General features: G+C 40.2%; 1 protein-coding gene and 1 non-coding gene across 3 annotated transcripts; both read left to right on the plus strand.

Annotated features, from left to right (window-relative positions):
• Window positions 1-1,648: 1,648 nt before the first annotated feature.
• On the plus strand, window positions 1,649-1,787 carry LOC140929188 (U4 spliceosomal RNA). The gene has a single exon (XR_012164706.1). It is a non-coding gene; the product is annotated as a U4 spliceosomal RNA (small nuclear RNA).
• LOC140926872 (deubiquitinase OTUD6B-like) lies at window positions 1,665-8,134 on the plus strand. Of its 2 annotated transcripts, XM_073376554.1 has the most exons (10): window positions 1,911-2,013; window positions 2,142-2,287; window positions 3,503-3,604; window positions 3,917-4,054; window positions 4,155-4,174; window positions 5,525-5,570; window positions 5,654-5,762; window positions 7,129-7,190; window positions 7,717-7,823; window positions 8,002-8,134. In XM_073376554.1, the coding sequence occupies exons 1-10, from the start codon at window positions 1,938-1,940 to the stop codon at window positions 8,075-8,077; spliced, it is 882 nt and encodes a 293-aa protein (XP_073232655.1). In that variant the 5' UTR covers window positions 1,911-1,937; the 3' UTR covers window positions 8,078-8,134. The 2 variants fall into 2 exon arrangements, with proteins under 2 accessions (XP_073232656.1, XP_073232655.1); XM_073376555.1 differs by lacking the exons at window positions 4,155-4,174; window positions 5,525-5,570 and having other exon boundaries at window positions 1,665-2,013.
• The last annotated feature ends 1,454 nt before the right edge of the window (window positions 8,135-9,588 follow it).

The raw sequence follows: 9,588 nt of genomic DNA on the forward strand, positions 1-9,588 counted from the left end.
GAAGGAGCGTTTAGGACCCCCGGGGGGGGGGGGTACTTCAGGAATTTCTGGGTGGGGATGTGCTGCTGGGACCCTGGAACCCTTATCCTATACCAGAGATAGTTCAGCTGAATTTTGCTACCCTATACTAGAGTAAACTCCCCAAATCCCCCCTATCCTAGAGTAGCTGTTTCCCTAGTCTAGATAAAATCTTCATCCAACTGATCAGTTTCCTGAAAAATGATACCCTATTCTAGACCCAAACATTCTGATTTATATACCCTATCCTAGAGTAAACTGCTTGAAAACCATACCCTTCACAGCGGCACATACCTATATAGCCCAAATATGGCAGTAACCCCCGGGGTAGGACCCAGATGATAAGGAGGAGGGGTTGGGAAGGGAGTTATAGCCGGAGCCCTGGAGCCCGAGAATTTGTTACCGGTGAAAAAAAGAAGGTGAAAGCCAATAAACTAGACTAGGGCTAAATAACATTCATGTAAAATTCTCTGTTAATTTTTCACGTGCACTGTGTGATCTTGTTATTCCGTCTTCGATCGAGAGGTGTGCACGAGCTGCATTTCATTCCAATTCATTTTTCCCTGAACTTTAATTAGCCGCCACAGGCAGAGTTTAACTTTTATACAGTGTTCAGTGACTATTACAATCGACAGGAATCCTCTTGCCAATGATTTTTCAATAGAACGCAAATGTGATAACGAAATTCAACCTCGTCCCAGGACTTGACCCCTGGGGACGAGGTTGAACGAAATTACCATGTTGAAATCAAGAGAATATATAAAAAGCTTAAGATAGTTATCCCCTATCCCCATCTCTTGGTGCATTTATTGAAACTTATGTCTTTTTAATCGAATGTTTACACAAGTGACAGTGCTGATCTTTTCTCAGCGGTACAGCGCTGTTCGACTTCCAGTACTAGTCAATACTACAAACGCTTCAAAAACAAATTCGAGAAATCTCCTAAGAGAAAGCGAGAAAAAATTAAAAAAAAACCTAGCACATCATTGTTGATGTGAAAGGCAAGAACGCACCTTTTCCGGAAACTTGTCGACATGGGAACCGTATTTTGACTAACCTGCGATCAGGCGGTCCTACTTTCCTTTTTCTTAGGAAGGCGCGTGTTAGCCTGTCTAGCCGGCGGGTTCCGTTAGCGCAAGTAAAGTTTTCGCAGAGGAGCTTCAAAGCGGTGCTGAGAGAATGGGGAGGGGCCGCTTTGAATTCGGTGCGCGTGATATCCGTGATTGTCACGTCTCCTGAACCGAGGGGCATCTCTTAAAAAAACTTCCCTTCCCCAATCCCTTGTCCATGGGCGCTTTCTAGCTTTCTTTTTATCCTGTACCCCCAAGAGAGCCTACGAAAAGGCTACAGGACCTTTCACCGGAAATAACAAAATTCTGAGTAGGAAATGGCAATGCGCAGGCGCAACAGAAAGTTTTTTTCTTTGTGGACTGATTTGTCAAGATTTTTCCCTTTTACTGAGTTAGCAAATGTATACACGACTGAAACTGGCATGGGAACAGGGAAGTCAGCTTTTGAGAACATGTTAAGTCACTGTGATAACAAAGTAGGAGAAGATGTATGCGTCTCATGTCCCACAATTAATGCAAACCCATATTGCATTTAATGAACTGAGTATCACTGTTTCGTTAGCTTTGCGCAGTGGCATTACCGTAGCCAGTGAGGTTCATCCGAGGCGCGGTTATTGCTGATTGAAAACTTTTCCCAATACCCCGCAAGACGGCTTGAAATACAGCCGGCTTTGCAATTTTTGACGGTCCATACGTGGACCCTACAAACAATCAAAAAGAATGTTCAACAACAATGCAAACACGGAACGTCTGAATAACGTTTGACCTAGTGGGACCTGGTGATAAGGTGAATCCAAGGTTTAGCGGTCAGCGGTAACCGGATACGCCATATAAAACCATCTCGGAAAAATGGCGGACGAAGAGGAAGAATCGCCGAAAGGACGCCTTCTTCAAAGGCAGAAAATGGAGGCTAAAGAACTTCAAGGTATTCTTTCCCCTTAAGCTACTCTTTTAGGTTCTAAGTATAGTTAATAGTCGGATTCTGATGCACTGTTACGATAAAAACTGGCAAATAATTTAACTAAGCTCATGATCATGCTGTTTTGTTTCTAGCCCAAATACAGTCGATGAAACATTCTGTTCCCAAAGGCGACAAAAGAAAGAAGAAAGAAATAACTCTTGAGATTGCCAAGCTCGAAGAAGAATTAAATACAAGGCATAAGGAAGAGCTTGAATTATTGGAACGTGAATCAAATTTGGTAACTTGAAAGACAAATCAGTCTTTTAATAACCCTTTTATTCCCGTGAACTTGATCATGGAAACTAACTACTAACTCTAAAAGAATATATAACCCTGTGTTCGTGTTTGTTTATAATGAAATTTGAACATCTATCTGTAGGGAGAAAAAATTAATGCAGGTTGATTTTACTGGTGGCAAGCTTGGTAAAGATCATGCTAACAGACCCTCAAACCGCTAAACCATGCAAATCTGGAGTGTTTGAAACAAAGCCCCCAAAATCCCGGAGACTGGGACCTCAAACCCTGAGATTTATTTTGCCATGGTATTCTTTACCCTACACGTGGTCTCTGTTGTATTCTCTTGTTGCTATTTTGGCAGCAATGACAAGATTCTGTTTTAGAATCCAGGTTGATGGGATGGCGAGTAGCCAAGTGAGTTTGCTATAAGGCTCTCCTACAGGCATTAGTGAACCTATGTTTTATGCATATGAGGTTGGAATTGGACTCAAGTCTCCCCTAAAATAAGATTGTTACAATTTGTGCAGTTCCTAGTGGAATGGTCTAACGATTTTAAGTGAGATTTGGAGGTTAAATTGTGAGTCCATAAGTTGACTTCCCAAACTGTAAGTCTCATGGTCAAACCATGAGAGTTGGAAGGTTTGTGCTAAGAAAGATTTTTGTAGAATTTAAACTTTGTTTTCTTTACTTTGGAAGGATGAAGTTGTCTTTGGGTATAAACATAGGATGATATCTACTAAATCAGATACTAGTGTTTTTTAGATGAGAATTTCAATAGCTTGGCTATTCAGTTTGAATTCGTGTACCAGGAGATTTTACAACTATCACAGCCAGCAACCCTAAAACAAACTCACAAAACGACTCCCTTAAATGCACTCAATAAACATTTCACTGAAAGATATTTTTTGTTATTATATCACATTTGAAACTGATTATTAGTTTACTTCAGTGGAGCAATCATGACTGCCCCAATATTCGTTTTCTTCTAGAATAGATCAATGCTCTGACTTAAGAGAACAGCCACACAAACAGAGAGTGGTCTGCCTTTGTCTAACTTTTAGTCTGTTGATTAAATCCTATTACAATATCCGTGTCCAAGTTATTGATTATTGGATGTTTATAAGTAATAAAATGAAAGCACAGATAACAAGGCTGCTTCATTTTCTCTGCTTAAATCTCTTCTTTAGCTAATTAAATATGTGGTTTAATTTTGTAGAATGAAGATACTCTTGGGTTGGTTACCCAGGAAATGGAGGCTGTGTCTGTTACAAATGAACCTGAACCACAGTCAAAAGTTTCAAAGACTCAGAAAAGAAGGGTAGGTTATAATATAAAGATATACACTGTTGTTGTAAAAAAATATATATAAAAAAATGATAATGATAATAATATTAAAGTGGAAGCTGTTGTAAGTGGACACCCTCAGGACACAAAAAAGGTGTATGTAACTGGAGCTGGCCACTTTTGGGAATGTAAAAATACAGAGTTTGTATGGCAGTTGAGAAAAACCGTGAAGGTGGCCATAAGTAGAGCTGTCAGCTTACGAGAGTGTTCTTGGAAGTCTAACTTCATATTGCAAATTTTTAGCAGTGCATACTATTTTATGTTTCTCTTGTTGTTGTGCTATAAGGACAAAAAGGCTGCTAAAGAAAAGGAAAGAGAACAAAGAATTGCTGAGGCTGAACTAGAAAATGTACATAGTGCAAGAAACATAGAAGCCGAAAAACTAAAAGAAATCTTGACTGCCAAAGGCTTATCAATCAAAGAGGTAATCTTGATTATTTGATCCCATTTTTTCAGTTGTCAACGTTTTCAATAATATTATGACCATGTTGTATTACTCATTCACAGAATGAATTTATTTTCAGATCACCCCAGATGGAAACTGGTATGTAACTCCAATTGATGTAATTTTTTTGCCTTACATAATCCATTAGGATGGGCTTTGTGTTGTGGATATAAAGGCAGCATGCAAAAAAGCTGTGTCGAATAGTCCAAGATAAGCAGGGGGTGCTTTTGTCTGCTGTGAAAAGTTTGGGAGCAGGTCAAATTTTTCCCCCTGGAGCTTCATCACCTGCAAAAATTCCTCGGAGCTCTGCCAACAAGAAAGTACCGCACACATGAAGAAATACCCTGCACACAAGCTACAGTGATTTCTGTTCTTCACATGCCTGACAGGCTAGTGAAATATTCTGGGAAATTCAAATTACAGCACAAAGTTAGAAGAAGAGAAGTGCTAAATTCTCTCCATAAAAGAATTAATTGTCTGGGTTTCTATTTCTTACTTGAAGTACTTTTGAAGGTTAGACAGAGGTCATCTTATTTTGAATGGGCGCGTGCAAGGTCACACAATGTAGCACTTTTTGTAGAGGGTTTAATTTGTAGGTGTGCAGTTGTGACTTAAGGTTTTGTAACCATATCCCTATTAAACTGTAATCTTAACACCATTAGTCGTATGCACATCTGCATCCGCAATTAGTACTCAGCAAGGACTTAGCACATAGACTTTAAAACTATATCACAGGTTATATACCAAGTTGGAAATTAAGATATGAAGTAGGTAAGCCGGGCTTTTAGATGAAGTACTTGTCCATAAACCCCTTGATAGTTGTTTCACATGTTTGTATCGCATAATCTGCGAATACAGCTGCCTCTCCTCGCTTCCTGTCGCTGGGAACGTTTCGTTTCTCTCTCGGGAAGCGTCCCACCAACCAAACGTGATGAGAGGCGGCTGTTTTCGCACGCTTTGCGTTTCTTAAAATAGTGCAAAGGCGGAGTTTATTGTCAATCCACACTTAGGTACTGTTGATTGGATACGTGTGCATACGACTGATGGTACAATGATTCACATTGATGAAATGACGAGATTTTTTGCTTTCCATAAATTAGCTTAAACAAGCCTGAAAAACGGCAAGTTTGGTATTTGATAAAAATTATGTAAGCGGTAAGCTTGTTTTGACCAATAACGTTTCCGAAAACTTCTATTCGTTCAGTTCAGTAAATCCAAACTGTTGTTGAACGTTTTTAGTAAAGACGGATATTTCTTTAATAAACCGCTTTTTTGAGCCAAGCGTTTTTGATTTTGTTTCTTGTGGCACGTTTGATAATCGGAAGAACGGCAGTTGGTGAGAAGGACTGAATGATTTTTAGCATGAGATAAATGGTCGAATATCATCATGAACTTCCTTCTGTAGTAACATTTTCATCTCTAATTCTTTGTTTTCTTGTTTTTCACCAGTTTATATAATGCCATCGCAGATCAGCTGTCCAGACGAAATCAACAGGTACAATTCATTTTAGTTCAGCAAGCCGCCGGGAATTTTCCAACATAATTTGTTTAAAATTTCTTCATTCATTTCGTTTTTAGACAGAAATGCAAACATTAAGGAAACTTGCATCAGATTATATGCTGAACCACGAAGAAGACTTCCTGCCCTTCTTAACGGATACAAAGACCGGCGAGGTCTACACTCCAGGTACGCTGACATTAAATAGACCGTTCCACAGTTTTTTCAACTTTGGACATGAACCAGGTAGGGAAAATCGGTCGACACCACTGGAAAAAGCTCCTTTAAATTGGTCAACTTGCTAAGTTTGAAAGTGATACATCTTAAGCGAGCGAGGATACAGCTCTGCAACGTTACGAAAATTTACAGACGTTTGTTTGGTGAGGAGCAAGTTTGCGTGGACACCATGTCTTCGTTAGTTTTCAACAAATCACTTTTAAACTTGGCAATTTTAGCAATTTTAGCGCGCTCTTTCTAGCTGAGTTGACCTTTTTTTCTTAACTTGTTCATGTTGAAAGTTGAAAAAAAAAAAAAAAACCGTTGACGAGTCTATTGGAAACTACAGTCCACTTACACCCTGTGGTCATCCTGCTAAGACAAACGGCAACTGAATCCTAGGCAAAATAGACCGTTCCACGTCGTTTTCAGTTTTTGACTGGGACCAGACAGCGAAAATCCGTCATCATTGCTGGAAACTGAGAACGCCTCAAAATCAGTAAAGCTGGCAAGGGCAAGAGAAAATTATAAAAGTTGCCTTTTCGATTCACTTCGCCTCACTCCCCATCCCCCTTTTCCAATAATCCAGAAAGGCCTTATATGTAGGCTACAAAAATACAGACGTTAACGTACGACACGTAGAAATTCTTGATTCTACGGAATCCCGCTATCAATTTTTTTGGGTTTCGACACTCAGTACAACTGTAATCAAATGTATTGTTCTAACTCTCGTGATAAACAACACCGAACGCAATCTTTGAGCAGCTTAGAAACAATGAAACCCTCTTTCTACCATCTTGTGCCTTATGACCTTTATCGTTTTGGTTAGATTAACATCTGTCTTTTCTATTGCTTCGTGTTCTTTGTGTTGCTTTCAAGTCCATGAGGCAGTCTCGCTAGGGTTTCAGCAACAACGAGGTTGTGTCTAGTTGCCTGAACTAGTCAGTAAAAGTCGACCGACCTCTTAACATTTAGATTTCCTCAATTGATACTAGTCTGTAAAGCAGGTACCTCAGGGCGACTCAAAGAACCACTGAAATTGAGCCTTATACGTTATTACTCTCTCCCTTCTCGACGAAAACAATACATGGAAAAACACTAAACTTATTAAAGAGGTCTTGAACTAGAAATCAGAATTCACCAAAAGGTCACTCTAATCGTCTGTCCCGACCTTCAAAGTTCACTGATGAGCTGTAGTTTTAAAGGTTCACTGTTTTTTCAAACTACCTGTTCTATTCTGATGGTTAGTGTCGTTTTAACGTTTTTGTTTATAATTTTCCGCGGTGCGTTCCCTTATCTAAGGACCGGGATTTTCCTTATTTGGATCATTCCTTTGCAGATCAATTTGTCCACTACTGTGAAGAGCTTGCTAACACGCCTGTATGGGGAGGGCATTTAGAGGTAGGCTATACCTAAGGCTATTATTTCTAACGAGTTCTTGCTCTTTTCATAGACAGATAGATGTCATTTTGAAATACGATTCATTTACACGACTATGCAACAGTAGTTTGTTCATAACCATTACAAACGTTTACAATGATCAAATATCGAAAGCCCTCAGACAAAAAGGAGAAAAAAATTCCTGAATCCAGTACATTTCTGTCAAACAGAAACGTTGCTGGACTTACAAAGGGCGGGAGGGTGGGAAAAGCTGTTGCACAAAAACTGAATCACGTAACAAGCATGCAGACTGGTACTTTACCTCCTGCCCAGGTTCCATTCAGAGTGAGAGCCAAGAAAACAAGAAAACATCTGGGCAAGAAAACATTTGTTTCGATTTGTTATTGTCTTTGAAAGTTTGATTTAGTTTCGTTATTGTGTTCTGCGTGCCTTACCTATCCAGTCTTCTCTTCCTCCAACCAAATAAACTAGCTATTGAGTACAATAACTAGGAGTTCCTAGACCTCATTCATTCTATCTTTAACAGATTCAAGCCTTATCTCAAGTGCTAAAAATGCCGGTAGAGGTTTACCAAGCGAACGCACCAATACTTAGAACAGGGGAGGAGTACGCCTCACAACCAATCTTACTGTCGTAAGTTATAATAGATTCTTAATCTTCTTTCTAGTAGTGTTATGCTCAACTTGTAGCCGATCTCTGTTCATGAATCCTTGACTTTGTTCGCGGCTGCGAAGGAGACTTCCCCTTAGTTTTCACGCGCATAGTTAGATGAGCACTGACGATGAAAACAAGGTACGTTTTTATTTTCCAGGTATCACCATCATGCGTATGGTCTTGGTGAGCACTATAACTCGGTCGTCCCTGCTGAAGACAACAAGGAGAGCTAATACTCTTTTTGTTTTTAAATTGTACCGAAGAAAAACAATAAAATACACGCCTATACTTTTCCGTTTAAAACTTTCTTTGCCGAACCAGGTTTATAGTTAAATAGATAATTTTTCTTTCCTTACCTGTCAGATCCAGTTATCATTATTTGATCCCCTTATCTCGAGCCCTTGTTGATTAATACTGATACCTTGCTAAGGGCTTAACTACAAAACTGCCCTATTTTCTTGTTGGCCAAGAATGCGGACTCCTCAAACAAATGGTTTAACACAGGGTTCGTACTCCTTTGAGCTCTTCAGATTCCATGACTTTTTCCATGACCATTTTAAGTTTTTCAAGACCGTAGGTTTAGCTTTCACTTTCAAAAATTTTTAGGACTTTCCTTATTTTATGGTATTTTTGGAGGTTACACAGTTCAACAGACACAAACTCTGGTGTCCACCAAAATGCGTGTCGTTCGCGCAGCTCAATCGCTTCTCTTTACCTCACATTGTCCTTGCCTTGTCGTCGGCAGTAACAAAGCTATCCAGTGGCGGATCCAGGGGATGGGCCCGACCCCCCTTATTTTTAGACCAAACTGAGGCCCGAAGGGCCGAAAAAAAATTTAGGGGGAGACCTAGACCGTGCCCCCCCGCCCCCCTAATCTCAAGGTCTGGATCCGGCACTGCTATCAAACAAAACTTTATGACTTTCAAGGACCGATTATTAAGTTCCATGAATGTTCAGGCCAGGAAAATGAAATGCTTAAATTACATAACTTTCCAGGTTTTCTTTGACCTGTACGAACCCTGTAACAAGAGGGAGTGCCAACCAAGTTCCCTGTGGGTATTCTTTAAATACCCTAAAATATCCAAAAATGGGAATCTGTTAATTTTTCCTGTGAATAAGGCCTCGTCCACTTGTATCCGGATATTTTTGAATCCGCAACTTTTTCTTTCCGGATACGGTTTCCGTCCACACGTATCCGGTGAATCCGGCAAATGAATCCGCAATTTTTTAAATCAAGTCTCCAGAGTGGAGATTTTTGAACACGTTATGAATCCGGAATCGTGTGGACGTTAAAATCCGGATCGAGATCGAGCCCATTTCTTGACCGTCAAAGGCAGAGCCATCCTCGTTCCCAGAGCCCGTCGTTTCTTGGTCACGTCACAAATTAAGCCGAGTGGCTCTGGGGAGGAGAATGAGGCAGAGCAAGATGCAAATTTTGTGCGCTTTACGACGCATGCTCAGTAGCCAATATTCCCAAAGGAGTCCTGGGTACTAGAGTGAATCCGGATACGTGTCGGATGAGTGTCGGATACGTGTAGATGGGCAAATTCGATTTGAGTACGGATACGTGTGGACGTGGAAATTTTCGAATGCGGAAAGAAGAAGTTGCGGATTCAAAAATACCTGGATACTTGTGGACGGGGCCTAAATATCCTCTACAATTTCAGTTAGGGGGGCACATTAGGCTCTCATTGGCTAATTCCTAGAATAAACCAAACCTGCGATCAAGCGGTCCTTCTTCCTT

Source organism: Porites lutea, chromosome 2, assembly GCF_958299795.1.
Source record: "Porites lutea chromosome 2, jaPorLute2.1, whole genome shotgun sequence".
In the NCBI taxonomy this organism is placed as follows: domain Eukaryota; kingdom Metazoa; phylum Cnidaria; class Anthozoa; order Scleractinia; family Poritidae; genus Porites; species Porites lutea.

Bases quoted from the DNA above. Each gene is read 5' to 3' on its own strand.
- LOC140926872 (XM_073376554.1), top strand. From the start codon at position 1,938: ATGGCGGACGAAGAGGAAGAATCGCCGAAAGGACGCCTTCTTCAAAGG. The intron at 2,014-2,141 runs GTATTCTTTCCC...TTTTGTTTCTAG, and splicing joins GGAGGCTAAAGAACTTCAAG to CCCAAATACAGTCGATGAAA. The intron at 7,191-7,716 runs GTAGGCTATACC...TATCTTTAACAG, and splicing joins TATGGGGAGGGCATTTAGAG to ATTCAAGCCTTATCTCAAGT.